This window comes from Bombina bombina, chromosome 6 (assembly GCF_027579735.1).
Source record: "Bombina bombina isolate aBomBom1 chromosome 6, aBomBom1.pri, whole genome shotgun sequence".
Taxonomy (NCBI): Eukaryota; Metazoa; Chordata; class Amphibia; order Anura; family Bombinatoridae; genus Bombina; species Bombina bombina.
In genome coordinates this window covers 1,006,062,643-1,006,088,392 of record NC_069504.1, presented here as the reverse complement: position 1 = coordinate 1,006,088,392, position 25,750 = coordinate 1,006,062,643, and the positions used below count along the sequence as shown (strand labels likewise).

The following is a 25,750-nucleotide window of genomic DNA, read 5'->3' as shown; positions in this document are numbered from 1 at the left end:
GGAGACAAAGAGATAAGAGGAACAAAACTGTTCCTGAAACCTCAATGGAGGTACATTCACCTACTCCCTCAGTACTTGGTACATCTGAACCGCTGGACATACACATATTAGTTTCGAGAATTTCAGAGGCATTAACTCCTAAATTTGATCTATTAAAAGTAGAAATTAAACAAGATATTGCCTCTTTATCCAATGAAGTGAAGCAGTTTGCCTCTAGATTATCCGAGGCTGAACAGAGAATTTCTGATCTTGAGGATCTGACTGCAAACTATACAGCTAACTGTGATTCCACAAATAAGATTCTGTTGAAAATGCAAAACAAAATTGAAGATCTGGAGGACAGATCAAGGAGGAATAACCTCAGGATTATAGGGGTTCCGGAGGATAGGCAATTTGAGGACTTAGATAAGTTAATAACTGTCACACTTCCTCGTCTACTCCAGATTCCAGAAAGCTACCCATCTATTATTATTGAAAGAATTCATAGGATAGGTACAATTGACACATAGAACTAACACAAAAACAAGACCAATTATAGCAAAGTTTTTGAATTTTCAACAAAAAGTTACTTTTCTTCAGGCCTTCCGCAAGCATCAACCTATTTTTATAGGTGATGCAAAAATCTACCTGTTTCAAGACTATTCAGCTGGCACTGCCACTAAGAGGAGGGAGCTAGCCCCACACTGCACAAACTTTATCAAGAAAGGAGTCCAAGCAACCTTGCTGTATCCAGCCAGGTTGAAAATTATGATAGATGGACACGTACACTTATTTGATACAGCACGAGAGGCTACCAAATTTTACTCCGAATCTTTCCCCTCAGATTAAAAATTGAGAGAAGATAAAACAAGACAGGGAAAATATGTACTTGTTTTTGAAGGAATTGGTTATGTTTAGGGTTAAGATTGGAAGAGAGGATAAGGGGCTCTTAGATGCTTGCCATCCAGGGGCATATGGGATGGTAAACGGGGAACATGGTATTTATTTATTTATTTTATTTTTATTTATTTTATTTTTTTTCTTTTCGAGTTTCTTCTGAAAAATGGCTGGGGGGGGGGGGGGGTAACCTAAAGTTGACCTCCTGGAATATAGGTGGTTTAACCTCGCCTATAAAACGAAAGGCAATACTTTCTCAATTAAGAAAAAACAACACTGACATCGCCTTTTTACAAGAGACGCATCTGAAACCTGAAGAGGTATTAAAACTTAAGGCCTCTTGGGTTAAAGAAGTTCTATTCTCTTCCACCACAAAAAGAAAAAGCGGAGTGGCGATCCTCTTGGGGAAGAGGCTCTCTTACGAGGTTATCCAGGTAGATACGGATCAAGAGGGGAGATACTTGATGGCTAAAATCAAAGTTTTAAAAACGTTGTATACATTTTGTAACGTATATGCCCCCAACGTTTTTAGCCTCCCCTTTTGGGAAACGTTACAAAATAAGCTTCTCTTATTTTCAGAAGGGTAATACTTGGAGGTGACTTCAACATGGCCCCTCAGTATCCGGTCGATAGGCTTAGGCAAAGCTCTGTTCCTCATAAAACCAAAAGAGACAATCTAGAATCAAAGATGTTCATGAAATTGTTTAGCAACTTAAAACTTTGCGATATCTGGAGGATCCAAAACCCTGATCAAAGGGAGTTTACATGCCACTCCAGGGCACATAAAACTCTCTCAAGAATAGATCTAATTCTGCTGGATGAAAGAGCATGTAAAACGAAGATGGTGGCTGGAATTTTACCCATCACCATCTCAGATCACGCCCCGATCACTCTTGATATTCAATTAAATTCTCCAAGTATCAGGAACCCTGGTTTCTTTTTTCCACGTTTCCTAGCAACTGACCTCAAATTCAAAAATTGGCTTATGTATCTTTTAACCAAGAACACACTCCACAGCCCGCTTTATTTTGGGAGACTGCCAAGGCAGTTCTCCGTGGGGAAATTCTAGCCTATTCCATTTCCAGATCAAAAAAACTCAAAAGAAGGGAAAGTGAAGTATTAAAGGCAGTTATGAATGCATATAACCGTTATATTTTTCAAAAAACTTCTGGAAATTGGTCTAGATACATTAAGGCATTAGCTGTCAGGGACTCTCTTTTACTTTATAAATCGACCCAGAGAAATCTTAGGCTATGCGCCAAGCTATACCGCTATGGTAACAAAACTGGCAAGCTTTTGGCAAATTTGGTTAAGGCCGATAGATCTTCTTCCATAATAAAGCTTATCACCTCGGGTTCTAAATCTCTTACCTCCCCAGAAGAAATCTGCAAGGAATTTGAATAATATTATAAGACATTGTACTTTTGTAATTTCTGGAATAAAATAGTGGTACCAACTTTAACCCCCGACTTAATAGAAACATTACAATTCCCAATTTCTGAAACAGAAGTCTCTACAGCAATCCAAAGGCTAGCCCTTAACAAAGCTCCGGGACCGGATGCGCTCCCGAATGAATTTTACAAAATACTGGCACCAGAAATAACACGCTACTTAACTTCACTCTTTAACGATATTTATATCACTGGTAGTAGCCCTACTAAAGAGTTTGTCGCATCATATACAACTCTCATACTTAAGCAGGGGAAAGAACCAAACAAAAAGGAATCATACAGGCCCATTGCACTTCTAAACACAGATTACAAGCTATTCACAGCCATCCTTGCACATAGACTTCAATTATTCCTTCCCACCATCATACATAAGGATCAAGCTGGTTTTATTTTGAAGCGAAACTCTTCAGCTAAGATAAGAGAGGTTTTCTTGACTATAGAGTATTTTAAGAAGATGGAGGAGTCGGGAGGGCTGGGGGGGGAGGACACCCCTGACAGGGCAATCATTTCTATAGATGCTGAAAAGGCGTTTGATCAGGTACATCATGATCATTTGTCCTTTACACTACAGCAGTTTGGTATAGGAGGTAATATGCTTCGTTTATTTAATAACATATAGGAATGCCTCCACGAAAATCTTAGTAAATGGTGATATGACTCAGGATATAAGACTCGAGAGGGGAACCAGACAGGGGTGTCCTCTCTCTCCTCTTCGATATGGCCATTGAGCCTCTTGCCTTACAGATCCGACATCAACTGCAAGGGATTAAAATAAAAGATAAAGAACTGCAAATCGCATTATACTCAGATGACGTATTGGTATATATTTCGGACACAGCTAGGAACATCCCTAAACTTCTTGAAAAATTGTGGAGCAGTTTGGCTCATTTTCTGGCTATAAGGTGAACATCTTAAAGTCTGAACTATGTTGGCTTAAACAAACCAAAGACTCATGCGAAAATATTCCATTCTCCATAGTTCAGGAGGCATTTAGATACCTAGGTATCTGGATCTTTCCTAATCCCAAAGCGTGGTATGATTTAAATATTGTACCCGTTCTTAATAAAGTTAAGCAAGCCTTTAAAAACTGGCAGAATCTCCCTTTGTCTCTATCAGGACGAATAGCACTCTATAAAATGTCTTTGTTACCTAAAATTTTATATGTACTTCAGAACACTCCACTTGTCTTGAAAATGAAAGATATATTATCCTTTAACTCCGCTCTTTGCTCTTTCATCTGGCAGAATAGGAAACCAAGGATCTCATTGTCTAAGTTAGTGCTCCCCATAGAATATGGGGGACTCTCCTTACCAGATATTCGACTATATAACATAGTGTTCCAGGCCAGAGTAGCTATGGATTGGCTAGCTAATTCTAATTATGTAACAAGTTTTGAACTGGAAAGTAACATAGCCTCCCCATGCTCCCTGATAGCCTCATTACACTGCAAAAATAATATACTTCCGCCTGAAATAAAAAAGATAAAATCTATCTATAACCCAATTCAGATGTGGAAGAAGTTATGTTCTTTGTCACATACTGAATCTAGGACCTCGAAGTATTTACCACTTTTAAACAACCCACAATTTCAACCTGGGATACAATCTGCTCTCTTCACTAAGTGGAAATCGATGGGCCTTATAAATATTTCTCAGCTGTTAGACTTCGAAAGAAGGTGCATTAAAACATTCAATTCACTTTAAGAGGAATATCACCTCTCAAATAAAAAATTTTACGCTTACCTTCAAGCGAGACACTTTGCTCTTCAATTAACAAATGACTTTGGTTGGGATTGGTCTTTAGGCCTCCTTGAAAACTGGCTCACATTAGTTAAGAGTGGTATAACTTCGATTTCATATATTTATCAAAAACTGATCTCCCTTAAAGGCCCAGATATAATAGAAAAGTTGCAGACCAAGTGGGCAGGAGCTTTACTGGAAACTTCATTAGAGGCAACTGTAGTAACCTCATCATGTAAAGCAATCTCGCGCGCTACTCTCTCTGCCTCTTGGCGTGAGGCACATGTAAAACTAGTCCACATGACATATTTTACTCCAGAAAAAGGGACTAAATGCCGAAATGCCAGTTTTAATAAATGCCCAAAATGTTCATATATATCGGCTAGCCTTATTCACATGTTTTGGTATTGTCCAAAAATTAGAAACTTTTGGCTAAAGATACAGTATTGGTTAAGTAAAACGGTGGGTGTTCCTTATTTGATATTATCTCCTTCAAATATAATTTTCCCTCTTACAGATCTAGGCCTGCCTCAGGATAAACTTAAAACAGTTACCTTGGTAATACTGGCGGTTAGATATTTAATTCTGAAAAAATGGAAGCTGAAAGCAACCCCGAGTATCTCAGAGGTTAAAAACTGTCTAAAAAAGCAATGTATTATCGAACAATATGACACTGATCTACATAGTGACTTAGACGTGAAGAGTTTCTTCTCCAAGTGGTCGAACTTCATTAAAGCTTTATCTCCTAGCGAGATTGAATACTTAATATATCCATTTAAAGATACGGAACTGGTCCTTTTGGGAGTGTGGTGACCCTCCCCAGCCAAAATCCTAAATCTATAGTTATGGAACTTATTTTTCTATCTAATTTTTCTTCCTTTTTTTTTTTTTTTTTTTTATTTAATTTATCCATTTTTTTTTTATTTTTTTTTATTTTATTTTTTTAAAAAAAATCCCAACTAGGTGTACAAATATTTCATATAAGGGGATCAGTAATTTGATATGTAAAATGTGAAATTTTTTATTTATAATTGCTTTGTTTTGAACATTTTATGTTTTACTTGGCCCTGCGTGGCATAAAGAGGTTGAATTCATTTGATTGTACACTTTCTTGGTTATAAATAAACATTTAAAAAAAAAAAATTGCATGCTCTTTCTAAATCATAAAAGAAAATGTTTGGGTTTCATGTCCCTTTAAATACGAGTCATATCCTTATGTACAGTGGGAATTTATCATTCAACATATTAATAAACTAAGGCCCCATGCAATGTTGGCTACTAGTTTATCTAGTTCAGGGTCAAAATCTCTAAGGGAATTTCCTATGGCTATTGATTCTGCTGGGAGCTAATACATTTTCCCTCCAAACTATAATCTAGAAGTTATGGAGTTCTAGTTTCTCTAAGCTACTGCTTTAATATTACACTTTGATGCTGTAGGCAAGCAAGCGGATACAATATGTATGTTATAGATGAAGAGTACAAAGAAGCAAGCTGCATGCATTGTACTGGGCAAGCAAAAGTCACCTCTTTCATCCGGAAGAAAGCCATTCCAGTTAGCAGAGAGTCCGAACCTGCCTGATGTTGTCTGCCAATTCTCTGCAGGTCTAGCTGATCAGCAACTTCTTGCAGACCACCCTTTAAAAGAACAGGGAAATCATGAACACATACCGAATTAGTAGTAAAAGGCAGAAATTCATTTCAGTTACAGTTTATATTTAACTTAAAAGGTCAAGTCTAGCCCAAAAAATGTATTGTTTAAAAAAATAAAAAAAGTATGCTTAAAGGGACACTGAACCCAAATTTTTTCCTTCATGATTCTAATTTACTCCTAATATCAAAATTTCTTCATTCTCTTGGTATCTTTATTTGAAATGCAAGAATGTAAGTTTAGATGCCGGCCCATTTTTGGTGAACAACCTGGGTTGTTCTTGCTAATTGGTGGATAAATTCATCCACCAATAAAAAAGTGCTGTTCAGAGTTCTGAAGAAAAAAAAAAACAGAATTTATGTTTACCTGATAAATTACTTTCTCCAACGGTGTGTCCGGTCCACGGCGTCATCCTTACTTGTGGGATATTCTCTTCCCCAACAGGAAATGGCAAAGAGCCCAGCAAAGCTGGTCACATGATCCCTCCTAGGCTCCGCCTACCCCAGTCATTCGACCGACGTTAAGGAGGAATATTTGCATAGGAGAAACCATATGGTACCGTGGTGACTGTAGTTAAAGAAAATAAATTATCAGACCTGATTAAAAAAACCAGGGCGGGCCGTGGACCGGACACACCGTTGGAGAAAGTACTTTATCAGGTAAACATAAATTCTGTTTTCTCCAACATAGGTGTGTCCGGTCCACGGCGTCATCCTTACTTGTGGGAACCAATACCAAAGCTTTAGGACACGGATGAAGGGAGGGAGCAAATCAGGTCACGTAAATGGAAGGCACCACGGCTTGCAAAACCTTTCTCCCAAAAATAGCCTCAGAAGAAGCAAAAGTATCAAACTTGTAAAATTTGGTAAAAGTGTGCAGTGAAGACCAAGTCGCTGCCCTACATATCTGATCAACAGAAGCCTCGTTCTTGAAGGCCCATGTGGAAGCCACAGCCCTAGTGGAATGAGCCGTGATTCTTTCGGGAGGCTGCCGTCCGGCAGTCTCGTAAGCCAATCTGATGATGCTTTTAATCCAAAAAGAGAGAGAGGTAGAAGTTGCTTTTTGACCTCTCCTTTTACCGGAATAAACAACAAACAAGGAAGATGTTTGTCTAAAATCCTTTGTAGCATCTAAATAGAATTTTAGAGCGCGAACAACATCCAAATTGTGCAACAAACGTTCCTTCTTTGAAACTGGTTTCGGACACAGAGAAGGTACGATAATCTACTGGTTAATGTTTTTGTTAGAAACAACTTTTGGAAGAAAACCAGGTTTAGTACGTAAAACCACCTTATCTGCATGGAACACCAGATAAGGAGGAGAACACTGCAGAGCAGATAATTCTGAAACTCTTCTAGCAGAAGAAATTGCAACTAAAAACAAAACTTTCCAAGATAATAACTTAATATCAACGGAATGTAAGGGTTCAAACGGAACCCCCTGAAGAACTGAAAGAACTAAGTTGAGACTCCAAGGAGGAGTCAAAGGTTTGTAAACAGGCTTAATTCTAACCAGAGCCTGAACAAAGGCTTGAACATCTGGCACAGCTGCCAGCTTTTTGTGAAGTAACACAGACAAGGCAGAAATCTGTCCCTTCAGGGAACTAGCAGATAATCCTTTTTCCAATCCTTCTTGAAGGAAGGATAGAATCTTAGGAATCTTAACCTTGTCCCAAGGGAATCCTTTAGATTCACACCAACAGATATATTTTTTCCAAATTTTGTGGTAAATCTTTCTAGTTACAGGCTTTCTGGCCTGAACAAGAGTATCGATAACAGAATCTGAGAACCCTCGCTTCGATAAGATCAAGCGTTCAATCTCCAAGCAGTCAGCTGGAGTGAAACCAGATTCGGATGTTCGAACGGACCCTGAACAAGAAGGTCTCGTCTCAAAGGTAGCTTCCAAGGTGGAGCCGATGACATATTCACCAGATCTGCATACCAAGTCCTGCGTGGCCACGCAGGAGCTATCAAGATCACCGACGCCCTCTCCTGATTGATCCTGGCTACCAGCCTGGGGATGAGAGGAAACGGCGGGAACACATAAGCTAGTTTGAAGGTCCAAGGTGCTACTAGTGCATCCACTAGAGCCGCCTTGGGATCCCTGGATCTGGACCCGTAGCAAGGAACTTTGAAGTTCTGACGAGAGGCCATCAGATCCATGTCTGGAATGCCCCACAGCTGAGTGACTTGGGCAAAGATTTCCGGATGGAGTTCCCACTCCCCCGGATGCAATGTCTGACGACTCAGAAAATCCGCTTCCCAATTTTCCACTCCTGGGATGTGGATAGCAGACAGGTGGCAGGAGTGAGACTCCGCCCATAGAATGATTTTGGTCACTTCTTCCATCGCTAGGGAACTCCTTGTTCCCCCCTGATGGTTGATTTACGCAACAGTTGTCATGTTGTCTGATTGAAACCGTATGAACTTGGCCCTCGCTAGCTGAGGCCAAGCCTTGAGAGCATTGAATATCGCTCTCAGTTCCAGAATATTGCGAAAAAACATGAAGGAATTGTTCAAAATTCACCAACAGTGTCTTAAAGCCTTAAAAGTATTGCACACCAAATTTGGAAGCTTTAACCCTTAAAATAACGGAACCGGAGCCGTTTTTAACTTTAACCCCTTTACAGTCCCTGGTATCTGCTTTGCTGAGACCCAACCAAGCCCAAAGGGGAATACGATACCAAATGACGCCTTCAGAAAGTCTTTTCTAAGTATCAGAGCTCCTCTCACATGCGACTGCATGTCATGCCTCTCAAAAACAAGTGCGCAACACCGGCGCGAAAATGAGGCTCTGCCTATGATTTGGGAAAGCCCCTAAAGAATAAGGTGTCTAAAACAGTGCCTGCCGATATTATTATATCAAAATGCCCAGAATAAATGATTCCTCAAGGCTAAATATGTGTTAATAATGAATCGATTTAGCCCAGAAAAAGTCTACAGTCTTAATAAGCCCTTGTGAAGCCCTTATTTACGATCTTAATAAACATGGCTTACCGGATCCCATAGGGAAAATGACAGCTTCCAGCATTACATCGTCTTGTTAGAATGTGTCATACCTCAAGCAGCAAGAGACTGCTCACTGTTCCCCCAACTGAAGTTAATTGCTCTCAACAGTCCTGTGTGGAACAGCCATGGATTTTAGTGACGGTTGCTAAAATCATTTTCCTCATACAAACAGAAATCTTCATCTCTTTTCTGTTTCTGAGTAAATAGTACATACCAGCACTATTTCAAAATAACAAACTCTTGATTGAATAATAAAAACTACAGTTAAACACTAAAAAACTCTAAGCCATCTCCGTGGAGATGTTGCCTGTACAACGGCAAAGAGAATGACTGGGGTAGGCGGAGCCTAGGAGGGATCATGTGACCAGCTTTGCTGGGCTCTTTGCCATTTCCTGTTGGGGAAGAGAATATCCCACAAGTAAGGATGACGCCGTGGACCGGACACACCTATGTTGGAGAAAAAAGCTTAGATGCCTTCTTTTTCAAATAAAGATAGCAAGAAAACGAAGAAAAATTGATAATAGGAGTAAATGAGAAAATACAGGGAGTGCAGAATTATTAGGCAAGTTGTATTTTTGAGGATTAATTTTATTATTGAACAACAACCATGTTCTCAATGAACCCAAAAAACTCATTAATATCAAAGCTGAATATTTTTGTTAGTAGTTTTTAGTTTGTTTTTAGTTTTAGCTATTTTAGGGGGATATCTGTGTGTGCAGGTGACTATTACTGTGCATAATTATTAGGCAACTTAACAAAAACAAATATATACCCATTTCAATTATTTATTTTTACCAGTGAAACCAATATAACATCTCAACATTCACAAATATACATTTCTGACATTCAAAAACAAAACAAAAACAAATCAGTGACCAATATAGCCACCTTTCTTTGCAAGGACACTCAAAAGCCTGCCATCCATGGATTCTGTCAGTGTTTTGATCTGTTCACCATCAACATTGCGTGCAGCAGCAACCACAGCCTCCCAGACACTGTTCAGAGAGGTGTACTGTTTTCCCTCCTTGTAAATCTCACATTTGATGATGGACCACAGGTTCTCAATGGGGTTCAGATCAGGTGAACAAGGAGGCCATGTCATTAGATTTTCTTCTTTTATACCCTTTCTTGCCAGCCACGCTGTGGAGTACTTGGACGCGTGTGATGGAGCATTGTCCTGCATGAAAATCATGTTTTTCTTGAAGGATGCAGACTTCTTCCTGTACCACTGCTTGAAGAAGGTGTCTTCCAGAAACTGGCAGTAGGACTGGGAGTTGAGCTTGACTCCATCCTCAACCCGAAAAGGCCCCACAAGCTCATCTTTGATGATACCAGCCCAAACCAGTACTGCACCTCCACCTTGCTGGCATCTGAGTCGGACTGGAGCTCTCTGCCCTTTACCAATCCAGCCACGGGCCCATCCATCTGGCCCATCAAGACTCACTCTCATTTCATCAGTCCATAAAACCTTAGAAAAATCAGTCTTGAGATATTTCTTGGCCCAGTCTTGACGTTTCAGCTTGTGTGTCTTGTTCAGTGGTGGTCGTCTTTCAGCCTCTTACCTTGGCCATAAGAGTATTGCACACCTTGTGCTTTTGGGCACTCCAGTGATGTTGCAGCTCTGAAATATGGCCAAACTGGTGGCAAGTGGCATCTTGGCAGCTGCACGCTTGACTTTTCTTAGTTCATGGGCAGTTATTTTGCGCCTTGGTTTTTCCACACGCTTCTTGCGACCCTGTTGACTATTTTGAATGAAACGCTTGATTGTTCGATGATCACGCTTCAGAAGCTTTGCAATTTTAAGAGTGCTGCATCCCTCTGCAAGATATCTCACTATTTTTGACTTTTCTGAGCCTGTCAAGTCCTTCTTTTGACCCATTTTGCCAAAGGAAAGGAAGTTGCCTAATAATTATGCACACCTGATATAGGGTGTTGATGTCATTAGACCACACCCCTTCTCATTACAGAGATGCACATCACCTAATATGCTTAATTGGTAGTAGGCTTTCGAGCCTATACAGCTTGGAGTAAGACAACATGCATAAAGAGGATGATGTGGTCAAAATACTCATTTGCCTAATAATTCTGCACTCCCTGTAGCTTAAAATCGCATGCTCTATCTGAATCACATAAGAAAAAAATTTGGATTCAGTGTCCCTTTAACTGATAATTTAATTTCCTTCTTGGCAGTGATAGTTGAAGAACATTCATAACCTATTGGAAATACTATTCCTGGCCACCAGTAGGAGGCAAAGACAACGCAAACAAGACTATAAATATCCCTCCCACTTCCCCTACCCTCCAGTAGTTCAGCAGAGGATAAGGAAAAAAAGTCAAGAGATACAAGGGGTACAGAGGTGAAAATGCAACAACTGCCACCATTACCAAATAGTAATTGGGCGAGGGTCGTGGACTCTCACTGCCAAGAAGGAAATTAAATTATCAGGTAAGCATAATTTTTATTTTCCTTCAATTGGCAGTAAAGGTCCACAAGAACATTCATAACCTATGGGAAACCAATACCTAAGCTTTGGCGTTAACAAATGTTCATGAACCCTTCTCCCCAAAGATGCTTCCGCTGAAGCAAAAACATCAAACTAATAGAATTTTGTGAACGTGTTTAAAGACCACGTTGCAGCCTTACGGATCTGCTCAACTGAACCCTCATTTTTGAAGGCCGAGGTAGTAGAATGCACTGTGATTCTTGAAGGCCATACTGATCAGACTTCTCAGCCAAAAGGAAATAAAAACAGAGGAGGCCTTTTGCCCCTTGCGCTTACCGGTATACATAATGAATAAGGAAGAAGATTGACAAAACTCCTTAGTAGCGTGAAGGTAGAATTTCACGCTCTGATCACATCCAAATCGTGCAACAGTTTCTCCTTAGAGGAAGACGGGTTGGGACACAGAAAAGGAACCACAATCTCCTGATTGATGTTACGAGTATTCAAACACCTTAGGAAGAAAGCCTGGATGTGTCCTCAACACAGCCTTATCCTCATGGATCACCAGATACAAAGGATCACACATCAAAGTTGAAAGCTCTGACACTCTGCAAGCAGAGGAAACTGCCAATAAAAAAGGCATTCATCCTTACTTGTGGGATATTATCCTCCTGCTAACAGGAAGTGGCAAAGAGCACCACAGCAGAGCTGTCTATATAGCTCCTCCCTTGGCTCCACCTCCAGTCATTCGACCGAAGGTATAGGAAGAAAAAGGAGAAGCTAAAAAAGGGTGCAGAGGTGACTGAAGTTTAAAAACAAAGGCGCTATCAAGATTACCGAAGTCCTCTCCTGTTTGATTCTGACAATCAGACGAGGCAGGAGAGGAAAGGGAGGAAACACATAAGCCAGGTTGAACGACCAAGGTACTGCTAGAGCATCTATTAGTACTGCTTGGGGATCCCTTGATCTGGATCCGTAAAAAGGACGTTTGGCATTTTGACGAGATGCCATCAGATCCAATTCCGGTGTGCCCCATTGACGAATCAATGTCGCAAACACCTCCGGATGGAGCTCCCACTCCCCCGGATGAAAAATCTGACTTAGAAAATCCGCTTCCCAGTTCTCCACTCCTGGGATGTAGATTGCTGATAGATGGCAAGAGTGAGTCTCTGCCCATCGAATTATCTTGGAAACCTCTATCATCGCTAGAAAACTCTTTGTTCCCCCTTGATGATTGATATATGCTACAGTCGTGATATTGTCCGACTGGAATCTTATGAATTTGGCCAAAGCCAACTGAGGCCACGCTTGAAGCGCGTTGAATATTGCTCTCAGTTCCAGAATATTTATTGGTAGTAGGGACTACTCCTGAGTCCAAACACCCTGAGCCTTCAGGGAATTCCAGACTGCACCCCAGCCCAAGAGGCTGGCGCCCGTCGTCACTATAACCCATGCTGGCCTGCGGAAGCACATTCCCTGGGACAGATGATCCTGTGACAACCACCAAAGAAGAGAATCTCTGGCCTCTAGATCCAAATTTATCCGAGGAGATAAATCCGCATAATCCCAATTCCACTGTCTGAGCATGCACAGCTGCAGTGGTCTGAGATGTAAGCGAGCAAACGGAACAATGTCCATTGCCGCTACCATTAACCCAAATGACCTCCATACACTGTGCCACTGATGGCCGAGGAATGGAATGAATTGCTCGGCAAGTAGTTAGGATCTTTGACTTTCTGACCTCCGTCAGACAAATTTTCATGTCTACAGAGTCTATCAGAGTTCCTAGGAATGGAACTCTTGTCAGTGGAACTAGTGAACTTTTTTGTATGTTCCCCTTCCACCCGTGAGTTCTTAGAAAAGCCAACACAATGTCCATGTGATATTTGGCTAGATGGTAAGTTTTGATGCCTGAATCAAAATATCGTCCAGATAGGGCGCCACTGCTAAGCCCTGCGGCCTTAGAACCACCAGAAGGGACCCTAGCACCTTTGTGAAGATTCTGGGAGCTGTGGCCAACCCGAAAGGGAGGGCCACAAACTGGTATTTTCCAGGACAGCGAACCTGAGAAACTGGTGATGATCTTTGTGGATAGGAATGTGAAGATCCGCATCCTTCAAATCCACAGTGGTCATATATTGACCCTCCTGGATCATTGGTAAAATTGTTTGTATGGTCTCTATCTAACGCTGGGACTCTGAGAAATTTGTTTAGGCATTTGAGATCTAAAATAAGTCTGAAGGTTCCCTCTTTTTTGGGAACCACAAACAGATTTGAGTAAAATCCCTGCCCCTGTTCTAGTTTTGGAACTGGGCAGATTACACCCATGGTATATAGGTCTTCTACACAGCGTAAGAACGCCTCTCTTTTCGTGTGGTCTACAGACAAACGTGAAAGATGAAATCTTTCTCTTGGGAGAAAATCCTTGAATTCTAGTCAATACCCCTGGGTCACGATTTCTAATGACCAGGGATCCTGAACATCCCTTGCCCAAGCCTGAGCGAAGAGATAAAGTCTGCCCCCTACTAGATCCAGTCCCGGATCGGGGGCTGCCCCTTCATGCTATCTTGGTAGCAGCAGCGGGCTTCTTGGCCTGTTTACCTTTATTCCAGGTCTGGTTAGGTCTCCAGACTGACTTGGATTGTGCAAAATTCCCCTCCTGCTTTGTGGCAGAGGAGGAAGTAGAGGGAAGTAGAGGGTCCACCTCTAAAGTTTCGAAAGGAACGAAAATTATTCTGTTTAGCCCTCATTTTAACCGTCTTGTATGACCTTAACCTCCAGTAATGTCGGAAATGATCTCCTTTAGTTCAGGCCCGAATAGGGTCTTACCTTTAAAAGAAATAGCTAAAAGCTTAGATTTTGATGACACATCAGCAGACCAAGACTTAAGCCATAACGCTCTACGTGCTAGAATGGCAAAGCCTGCATTCTTTGCCGCTAATATAGCCATTTGAAAAGCGGCATCTGTAATAAAAGAATTAGCTAGCTTGAGAGCCTTAATTCTATTCAAAATATTGTCTAATGGGGTCTCAACCTTAAGAGACTCCTCTAGAGCCTCAAACCAAAAAGCTGCTGCAGTAGTTACTGGAACAATGCACACTATAGGTTGTAGAAGAAAACCCTGATGAATAAACAATTTCTTTAGGAGACCCTCTAATTTTTTATCCATAGGATCTTTGAAAGCACAACTGTCCTCAATAGGTATAGTTGTACGCTTAGCCAGGGTAGAAATAGCTCCCTCCACCTTAGGGACCGTCTGCCAAGAATCCCGAATGGTGTCAGATATGGGAAACATTTTCTTAAAAGTAGGAGGGGGGAGAACGGAATGCCTGGTCTATCCCATTCCTTATTAACAAATGTCCGAAATTCTTCTAGGGACTGGAAAAACATTTGTGTAAGTAGGGACCTCCAGATATTTATCCATTTTACACAATTTCTCTGGTGGGATGACAATAGGGTCACAATCATCCAGAGTCGCTAAAACCTCCCGGAATAACAAGCGGAGGTGTTCAAGCTTAAACTTAAAGGCCGTCACATCTGAGTCTGTTTGAGGGAACATCTTTTCTGAGTCTGAAAGCTCTCCCTCAGAAAGCAATTCCCCTACCCCCAAATCAGAACACTGTGAGGGTACATCGGAGATGGCCAATAAAGCATCAGAGGGCTCAGTATTTACTCTAACACCTGACCTGCTGCGCTTACCCTGTAAACCTGGCAGTTTAGATAATACCTCTGTAAGGGTAGTAGACATAACTGCAGCCATATCTTGCAGGCTGAAAGAATTAGACGCGCTGGAAGTACTAGGCGTCGCTTGAGCGGGCGTTAAAGGTTGTGACACTTGGGGAGAAATGGATGGCATAACCCAATTCTCTTCTGAGTATCATCCTGAGACATACTTTTATCACCTAAAATATGTTCTTTGCAATGTAAGGCCCTTTCAGTACATGAGGGACACATTTTAAGTGGGGGTTCCACAATGGCTTCTAAACACATAGAACATTGACTTCCCTCAATGTCAGACATGTTGAAACAGGCTAGTAATGACCACAAACAGACTTGAAAACACTTTATTTAGTGAAAAAAACAACAATCTGAAAAACGGTACTGCGCCTTTAAGAGTAAAAAAGCGTACAATTTTTCCAAAACTGCTCTAAAATGTTATAATCCTCACAATTTTAGTATATATGTGTCTTATCTTGCCAGCTAAGATTGCACCACAAGTAAGGTAGGCTTAACCCTTAATGGAAAAAAAAACGTTACTCAAAAACGTTATGAAATTAAACAATCAACCCCCTGCACTCTATCACTTTGTTTAGGCCAAATCTTTCAGTTTAGGCCCACCGGAGCTGGAGCTTGCTGCTTGCATGGGAAATTCAACTGCGCAACTGAGACGCAAAATTAGGCCCCGCCCATCTACATCGATGTCGCACTGCCTAGTAAAAACCGCTGTAAAGCGGTCCAGAACCTAGCCATGTGGGTTTCCATATACCCAACTATTATTGAAAGCCATGTGAACCCTCCAGTGCCATCAAAAGTCAAAAACGTTTGCACCAAAAAACGTTAAATTGCCCTCCAAACATAAAATCGTTTTGTCACAAAAAACATTATGTTATCAGTGTCAACCATTTTTCAGCCCATAACATACAGGTCCCAGTAATACCCTTCTATCATATGTAGGATTACTGCTTACCCCTTCCCTTATGGGAATACTGTCAGCCAGTTCTGAAATAAGTCTCTTAAAAAAAAAAAAAAATGACTGAACATACCTCAATGCTTGTAGCATGAAAAACGTTCCTCACACTGAAGCTTCTCAAGTACTCCTCAGCCATTCTGTGGGAACTACTCTGGATCTTAGTGACAACTGCTAAGATCATCAGTCTCCAGGCAAAAATCTTCATCCATCTGCTGCCTGGGAAAAAATAGCACTCACTGGTACCATTTAAAATAAAAAAGTCTTGCTTGAAGAAAATAAAAAACATAATTTATGTAAGAACTTACCTGATAAATTCATTTCTTTCATATTAGCAAGAGTCCATGAGCTAGTGACGTATGGGATATACATTCCTACCAGGAGGGGCAAAGTTTCCCAAACCTCAAAATGCCTATAAATACACCCCTCACCACACCCACAAATCAGTTTAACGAATAGCCAAGAAGTGGGGTGATAAGAAAAAAGTGCGAAAGCATAAAAAAATAAGGAATTGGAATAATTGTGCTTTATACAAAAAAATCATAACCACCACAAAAAAGGGTGGGCCTCATGGGACCCTTGCTAATATGAAAGAAATGAATTTATCAGGTAAGTTCTTACATAAATTATGTTTTCTTTCATGTAATTAGCAAGAGTCCATGAGCTAGTGACGTATGGGATAATGACTACCCAAGATGTGGATCTTTCCACGCAAGAGTCACTAGAGAGAGGGAGGGATAAAATAAAGACAGCCAATTCCGCTGAAAAATAATCCACACCCAAAATAAAGTTTAAATTATAAGCAGAAGATTCAAACTGAAACAGCTGCCTGAAGTACTTTTCTACCAAAAACAGCTTCAGAAGAAGAAAACACATCAAAATGGTAGAATTTAGTAAAAGTATGCAAAGAAGACCAAGTTGCTGCTTTGCAAATCTGATCAACCGAAGCTTCATTCCTAAACGCCCAGGAAATATAAACTGACCTAGTAGAATGAGCTATAATCCTTTGAGGCGGAGTTTTACCCGACTCGACATAAGCATGATGAATTAAAGATTTCAACCAAAATGCCAAAGAAATGGCAGAGGCCTTCTGACCTTTCCTAGAACCAGAAAAGATAACAAATAGACTAGAAGTCTTTCGAAAATTCTTAGTAGCTTCAACATAATATTTCAAAACTCTAACAACATCCAAAGAATGCAATGATCTCTCCTTAGAATTCTTAGGATTAGGACACAATGAAGGAACCACAATTTCTCTACTAATGTTGTTAGAATTCACAACCTTAGGTAAAAATTTAAAAGAAGTTTGCAACACCGCCTTATCCTGATGAAAAATCAGAAAAGGAGACTCGCAAGAAAGAGCAGATAATTCAGAAACTCTTCTGGCAGAAGAGATTGCCAAAAGGAACAAAACTTTCCAAGAAAGTAATTTGATGTCCAACGAATGCATAGGTTCAAACGGAGGAGCTTGAAGAGCCCCCAGAACCAAATTCAAACTCCAAGGAGGAGAAATTGACTTAATGACAGGTTTTATACGAACCAAAGCTTGTACAAAACAATGAATATCAGGAAGATTAGCAATCTTTCTGTGAAAAAGAACAGAAAGAGCAGAGATTTGTCCTTTCAAGGAACTTGCAGACAAACCTTTATCCAAACCATCCTGAAGAAATTGTAAAATTCTCGGAATTCTAAAAGAATGCCAGAAAAAATGATGAGAAAGACACCAAGAAATATAAGTCTTCCAGACTCTATAATATATCTCCCTAGATACAGATTTACGAGCCTGTAACATAGTATTAATCACAGAGTCAGAGAAACCTCTTTGACTAAGAATCAAGCGTTCAATCTCCATACCTTTAAATTTAAGGATTTGAGATCCTGATGGAAAAAAGGACCTTGCGACAAAAGGTCTGGTCTTAACGGAAGAGTCCACGGTTGGCAAGAGGCCATCCGGACAAGATCCGCATACCAAAACCTGTGAGGCCATGCTGGAGCTACCAGCAGAACAAACGAGCATTCCTTCAGAATCTTGGAGATTACTCTTGGAAGAAGAACTAGAGGAGGAAAGATATAGGCAGGATGATACTTCCAAGGAAGTGACAATGCATCCACTGCTTCCGCTTGAGGATCCCTGGATCTGGACAGATACCTGGGAAGTTTCTTGTTTAGATGAGAGGCCATCAGATCTATTTCTGGAAGTCCCCACATTTGAAACAAATTAAGAAATACCTCTGGGTGAAGAGACCATTCGCCCGGATGTAACGTTTGGCGGCTGAGATAATCCGCTTCCCAATTGTCTATACCTGGGATATGAACCGCAGAAATTAGACAGGAGCTGGATTCCGCCCATACCAGAATTCGAGATACTTCCTTCATAGCCAGAGGACTGTGAGTCCCTCCTTGATGATTGATGTATGCCACAGTTGTGACATTGTCTGTCTGAAAACAAATGAACGATTCTCTCTTTAGAAGAGGCCATGACTGAAGAGCTCTGAAAATTGCACGGAGTTCCAAAATATTGATCGGTAATCTCACCTCCTGAGATTCCCAAAACTCTAATGCTGTCAGAGACCCCCAAACAGCTCCCCAACCTGTCAGACTTGCATCTGTTGAAATTACAGTCCAGGTCGGAAGAACAAAAGAAGCCCCCTGAACTAAACGATGGTGATCTGTCCACCACATCAGAGAGTGTCGTACAATCGGTGTTAAAGATATTAATTGAGATATCTTTGTGTAATCCCTGCACCACTGGTTCAGCATACAGAGCTGAAGAGGTTGCATGTGAAAACGAGCAAAGGGGATTGCGTCCGATGCTGCAGTCATAAGACCTAGAATTTCCATGCATAAAGCTACCGAAGGGAATGATTGTGACTGAAGGTTTCGACAAGGTGATATCAACTTTAGACGTCTCTTGTCTGTCAAAGACAGAGTCATGGACACTGAATCTATCTGAAAACCTAAAAAGGTTACCCTTGTCTGAGGAATCAATGAACTTTTTGGTAAATTGATCCTCCAACCATGATCTTGAAGAAACAACACAAGTCGATTCGTATGAGATTCTGCTAAATGTGAAGACTGAGCAAGTACCAAAATATCGTCCAAATAAGGAAATACCACAATACCCTGTTCTCTGATTACAGACAGAAGGGCAACTGGTAATGCTTGTCTAGGAAAGAGAATCTCAGAAACTGATAGTGAACTGGATGAATCGGAATATGCAGATATGCATCTTGTAAATCTATTGTGGACATATAATGCTCTTGCTGAACAAAAGGCAGGATAGTCCTTACAGTTACCATTTTGAATGTTGGTATCCTTACATAACGATTCAATATTTTTAGATCCAGAACTGGTCTGAAGGAATTCTCCTTCTTTGGTACAATGAAGAGATTTGAATAAAACCCCAGCCCCTGTTCCAAAACTGCAACTGGTATAATTACTCCAGCCAACTCTAGATCTGAAACACATTTCAGAAATGCTTGAGCCTTCGCTAGGTTTACTGGGACACGGGAAAGAAAAAATCTCTTTGCAGGAGGCCTTATCTTGAAGCCAATTCTGTACCCTTTTGAAACAATGTTCTGAATCCAGAGATTGTGAACGGAATTGAACCAAATTTCTTTGAAAAAACGTAATCTGCCCCCTACCAGCTGAGCTGGAATGAGGGCCGCACCTTCATGTGGACTTGGGAGCTGGCTTTGGTTTTCTAAAAGGCTTGGATTTATTCCAGACTGGAGATGGTTTACAAACTGATACCGCTCCTGTGGATGAAGGATCAGGCTTTTGTTCCTTGTTGTGACGAAAGGAACGAAAACGATTATTAGACCTAAATTTACATTTAGATTTTTTATCCTGTGGTAAAAAAGTTCCTTTCCCTCCAGTAACAGTTGAGATAATAGAATCCAACTGAGAACCAAATAATTTATTACCCTGGAAAGAAAGGGAAAGCAGAGTAGACTTAGAAGACATATCAGCATTCCAAGTTTTAAGCCATAAAGCTCTTCTAGCTAACATAGCTAGAGACATATACCCGACATCAACTCTAATGATATCAAAGATGGCATCACAAATACAATTATTAGCATGTTGTAGAAGAATAATAATGCTATGAGAATTATGATCTGTTACTTGTTGCGCTAAAGCTTCTAACCAAAAAGTTGAAGCTGCAGCAACATCTGCTAAAGATATAGCAGGTCTAAGAAGATTACCTGAACACAAGTAAGCTTTTCTTAGAAAGGATTCAATTTTCCTATCTAAAGGATCCTTAAAGGAAGTACCATCTGCCGTAGGAATAGTAGTACGCTTAGCAAGAGTAGAGACAGCCCCATCAACCTTAGGGATTGTGTCCCAAAATTCTAATCTGTCAGATGGCACAGGATATAATTGCTTAAAACGTTTAGAAGGAGTAAAAGAATTACCCAAATAATTCCATTCCCTGGAAATTACTTCAGAAATAGCACCAGGGACAGGAAAAACTTCTGGAATAACTACAGGAGATTTAAAAACCTTATCTAAACGTTTAGATTTAGTATCAAGAGGACTAGAATCCTCAATTTCTAATGCAATTAAGACTTAAGTAAAGAACGAATAAATTCCATTTTAAATAAATATGAAGATTTATCAGCATCAACCTCTGAGACAGAATCCTCTGAACCAGAGGAACCATTATCAGAATGATGATGTTCATTTAAAAATTCATCTGAAAAATGAGAAGTTTTAAAAGATTTTTTACGTTTACTAGAAGGAGGAATAACAGACATAGCCTTCTTAATGGATTTAGAAACAAAATCTCTTATGTTATCAGGAACACTCTGAGTATTAGATGTTGACGGAACAGCAACAGGTAATGTAACAGTACTAAAGGAAATATTATCTGCATTAGCAAGTTTGACATGATAAACAGCACAAACAACAGCTGGAGGAACAGATACCAAAAGTTTACAGCAGATACACTTAGCTTTGGTAGCTCCAGCACCAGGCAGGGATTTTCCAGAAGTATCTTCTGACTCAGCTTCAACGTGGGACATCTTGCAATATGTAATAGAAAAAACAACATATAAAGCAAAATTGATCAAATTCCTTAAATGACAGTTTCAGGAATGGGAAAAAAATGCCAGTGAATAAGCTTCTAGCAACCAGAAGCACAAAATAATGAGACTTAAATAATGTGGAGACAATAGTGACGCCCATATTTTTTTAGCGCCAAAAAAGACGCCCACATTATTTGGCGCCTAAATGCTTTTGGCGCCAAAATGACGCCACATCCGGAACGCCGACACCTTTGGCGCAAAAAAAAGTAAAAAATAACGCAACTTCCGGCGACACGTATGACGCCGGAAACAGAAAAAAATTTTGCGCCAAAAAAGTCCGCGCCAAGAATGACGCAATAAAATGAAGCATTTTCAGCCCCCGCGAGCCTAACAGCCCACAGGGAAAAGTCAAATTTTTAAGGTAAGAAAAAATGATTTATTCATATGCATTATCCCAAATATGAAACTGACTGTCTGAAATAAGGAACGTTGAACATCCTGAGTCAAGGCAAATAAATGTTTGAATACATATATTTAGAACTTTATATAAAAGTGCCCAACCATAGCTTAGAGTGTCACAGAAAATAAGACTTACTTACCCCAGGACACTCATCTACATGTAGTAGAAAGCCAAACCAGTACTGAAACGAGAATCAGTAGAGGAAATGGTATATATAAGAGTATATCGTCGATCTGAAAAGGGAGGTAAGAGATGAATCTCTACGACCGATAACAGAGAACCTATGAAATAGACCCCGTAGAAGGAGATCACTGCATTCAAATAGGCAATACTCTCCTCACATCCCTCTGACATTCACTGCACGCTGAGAGGAAAACCGGGCTCCAACCTGCTGCGGAGCGCATATCAACGTAGAATCTAGCACAAACTTACTTCACCACCTCCATAGGAGGCAAAGTTTGTAAAACTGATTTGTGGGTGTGGTGAGGGGTGTATTTATAGGCATTTTGAGGTTTGGGAAACTTTGCCCCTCCTGGAAGGAATGTATATCCCATACGTCACTAGCTCATGGACTCTTGCTAATTACATGAAAGAAACTATCATTTTATCACCTCTTTCACTTTACCTCTTCCTATTACTTAGTATAGGCAAAGAGAATGACTGGGGGTGGAGTCAAGGGAGGAGCTATATAGACAGCTCTGCTGTGGTGATCTTTGCCACTTCCTGTTAGCAGGAGGATAATATCCCACAAGGATGAATCCGTGGACTCGTCGTATCTAGTAGAAGAAATACTAATTTCCAAGTGAGCAACTTGATATCAACAGAATGCAAAGGCTCGAACGGAGCACTCTGAAGAACCTCAAGAACTAAATGTAAGCTCCACAGGGGAGCAACAATTTTGAAAACAGGTCTAATTCAGGCCAAAGCCTGAATGAATTCTTGAACATCTGGCAAACTAGACAACTTCTTGCAAAACAGAAAGGGCAGATACCTGACCCTTGATAGAACGGGCCGACAGGCCTTTCTCCAGACCCTCCTGGAGAAACTGAAGGATATGCCGAGTCTTTACTCTACACCAAGAAAAACCCAGCTGGTCACACCAGTGAAGATAACTTCTACATACCTCCTAGTAGATGTGTCTGGTTACTGGCTTGCAAGTCTGAATAAGATTATCAATCACATTGTCAGAGAAGCCCCTCTGAGCTAAAATCAACCATTCAATCTCCAGCCAGTCAGCCTCAGAGTATCAAGATTTTGGTAAAAGAACAGTCCTCGAGTCAACAGATCCTATGGCAACCACCAAGGAGGAGCAGACTATAATCTCACAAAATCTGATAACAGGTCCTGCGTGGCCACGCAGGTGCTATCAGAATAGTCATAACTCTGTCCTGTTTGATCCAGAAAAACACCCGGGGCAGAAGAACAATCAGAGGGAACAGGTAAACTAGGTTGAAGTTAGAGCATCCACCAGCTCCGCCCGAGGATCTCTGGACCTCGATCCGTACCTCGGAAGCTTAGTAATTAAGTGGGAAACCATCAGATCTATATCTGGAACACCCCATATGTGGGATATCTCCAAAAAACTCCTGATTCAGAGACCACTCCGCTGAGTTAAAAGAGTCTGCCTGCTAGGAAATCCGCTTCCCAATTCTCCACACCTGGAATGTGGATAGCTGAGACCTAGCATTGATGTCTCTATGCCACTGAAGAATTCGGAACACCTCCTGCATTGTGCAGAGAGCTTCGAGAGCCACCCTGATGGTTGATGTATGCCACCGTTGTGATGTTGTCCAACTGAAATTGAATATACCGGGAGGAACCCAATTGAGGCCAAGCTAGAAGCACGTTGTATATAGCCCTCAACTCGAGAATGTTGATCGGGAGATATACCTCCTCCAGACGAAAGGTTCCCTGAGCTCTCAAGAGAACCCCATACGGCCCCCCACCCGACAGATTTGTGTCTGTGGTGATTACCAAGGTGGGGGCGACAAACTCATTCCTAGTAAAATGGAGCTGTCGATTGCCACCAGTCAAGACTCTCCCTTGTCTGAGCGTCCAGATGGATGTCCCGAGATAGATCTGAATGATCTCTATTCCACAAGTGGTCTAGCATCTGATGCCTCAACCATGAGACCTACCACCTCAATGCATTGTGCTACCGAAGGATGGAAGCAGATGACACTTGCTTGTGGTGTCTTTGCCTCCTCCTGATGGCAAGGAATAGTATTTCCCATAGGTTATGAATGTTCTCGTTGTCTCTCACTGCCAATTGAAGGAAAATCCCTTTATTACCCATTCCCCAGTTTTGCATAACCAACAGTTATATTGATATACTTTTTTACCTCTCTGATTACCTTGTATCCTCTGTAGACTGCCCCTTATATTATCTTAGCTATTTACAAATTTGCATTTTAGCCAATTAGTGCTGCTTCATAAATAATGCCATGGGATCGAGGACAATGTTATCTATATGGCACACAACTAGCACTGTCTTACTGTGAAAAGCTAGTAAAAGCAGAGATATTAATATAATTAAAAAAAAAGTTGGTTGTGCAAAGCTGGGGAATGGGTAGTTAAGGTATTTTACACAATAACAAAAATCAAGTAGACTGCCTCTTTAAACATTGATGGAGTTCTGAACAGGAAATCGGTTAAAACAGGAAATCGGTTAAATTTACGAACAAACGAGCAAAAATGTTACTGCAAACAAACATTTTTGTAAAGAGGAAACATTGCAATAAGAGTTCATTTTGAAGTTGGACAGTACAAATAAATAGTAATTGTTTATACTCATTGTTAAAGGGATACTGAATCCATTTTTTTTCTTCTTTCATGATTCAGATAGAGCATGCAATTAAGCAAATTTCTAATTTACTCCTAATATTTTCTTCATTCTCTTGGTATCTTTATTTGAAAAAGCAGGAATGTAAGCTTACACGCCAGCCCATCTTTGGTTCAGCACCTGTGTACAGCTTGCTGATTGGTGACTAAATGTACCCACCAACGAGCAAGCGCTATCCAGGGCCTGAACCAAAAATGGTCCGGCTCGTAAACTTACATTCCTGCTTTTTCAAATAAAGATACCAAGAGAATGAAGAAAAAAAATGATAATAGGAGTAAATAAGAAAGTTGCTTAAAATTGCATGCTCTATCTGAATCATGAAAGAAAAAAATTTGGGTTTAGAATCCCTTTAAGATCAAATCCTTTACGAACGTTAAGGCCACACCTTAAGATTTTTGCAGCTTTTCATCAGGTACTTGACATCATAAATAGAAGGAAAGAAGAGGTTCAATATGTGAAAAAACTCATGCTCTTCTTCAGGCAGCCGAGAGTCTGTAAGGAGTTTCACCATATACCCAAAATCATAGCCACTGCAAAAGAAACATTTTTTTTTTTAGAATAAATTACTAACAAGATGAAACGGGTGCCAAAGTGTATATCCTTGTAATAAAGTTTTTTGTTTTTTTTAACTTCTGTGTATATCTATGACAAAAAATCTAGAAATATCAGTGATTGGTGGTCTAGTTCCTAGTGCAAAGGTAAGGGGGCATAGAAAACCTAAAACCTTTCCGAGAGTCCTGCAGAGACTGTATGCAGTAAAATTGGGGCTGAAAAATGATGATGGGTAAAAGGACGAGGTAAAGAGCAGGTTCCGTAGAGCGGACATGCAGGACAAAGTTTGTTAACCACTTTATTACAAAGCCCAACCTTTATCTTAGAATCAAGTTTAAAGTGTGTGTGTGTGTGTGTATGTGTATGTATGTATGTATGTGTGTGTGTGTGTGTATGTGTGTGTGTATGTGTGTGTGTATGTGTAAGTACCTGAAGAGAGAATATTTCTGGGCATTGATGATATTGTAGCTTACCTGTGGAATGAAAGCCACTTCACATTATCACACAAAACCACCCCAGAGGTCATTAGGAGCTCAGCAAATGTGAGTGTGTCAATGCCCTCTTCCTCGTGCTTCTGAAACTGAAGACCAGAATTTGCCAAAAGGTCAATTGAATCTTGAGAATACATATCTTCCCTGTATACAAAGAAAAGAAAGTGTAAGCAGCAGGAAACTGGGTAGGCTTTAAGAATCATGCAAATGGATAGAGTATAATGTTTTAAATGCTAAATGTTAGGTTAGTTTTAACAATTTGATGATAAAGTAAAAAATAAGTTATTGCAATGGTACTAGATTGTATCACTATCTAAAAGGAATAAACTTGTGCACACATGTTCAAAATTATAAAAAAAAAAAAAAGAAGAAGTCATCCATTAAGGGCGTTAATAGAAACAAATTACACTGTTTGCAAACCAAAAGGTGCTGTACTTTGCAAAGCACAGGTAGAGTAGTGATGTCACAATTCTGCACATGCACTATAAGAACCTTTATAAATGGTGCATTAGAACAGAAGTGTGA

General features: G+C 40.4%; 1 protein-coding gene across 3 annotated transcripts in view; it reads right to left on the bottom strand.

The window, feature by feature from the left end:
* CNOT8 (CCR4-NOT transcription complex subunit 8) overlaps positions 1-25,750 on the bottom strand; it is a 60,861-nt gene that overhangs the window by 5,784 nt on the left and 29,327 nt on the right. For all 3 annotated transcript variants that reach the window (XM_053718710.1, XM_053718709.1, XM_053718711.1), the window contains 3 exons: positions 25,208-25,369; positions 24,568-24,712; positions 5,591-5,701 (listed from right to left, as the gene is read on the bottom strand). In XM_053718710.1, the coding sequence (XP_053574685.1) occupies positions 5,591-5,701; positions 24,568-24,712; positions 25,208-25,369 (418 nt within the window). The remainder of the gene's footprint in view (positions 1-5,590; positions 5,702-24,567; positions 24,713-25,207; positions 25,370-25,750) is intronic.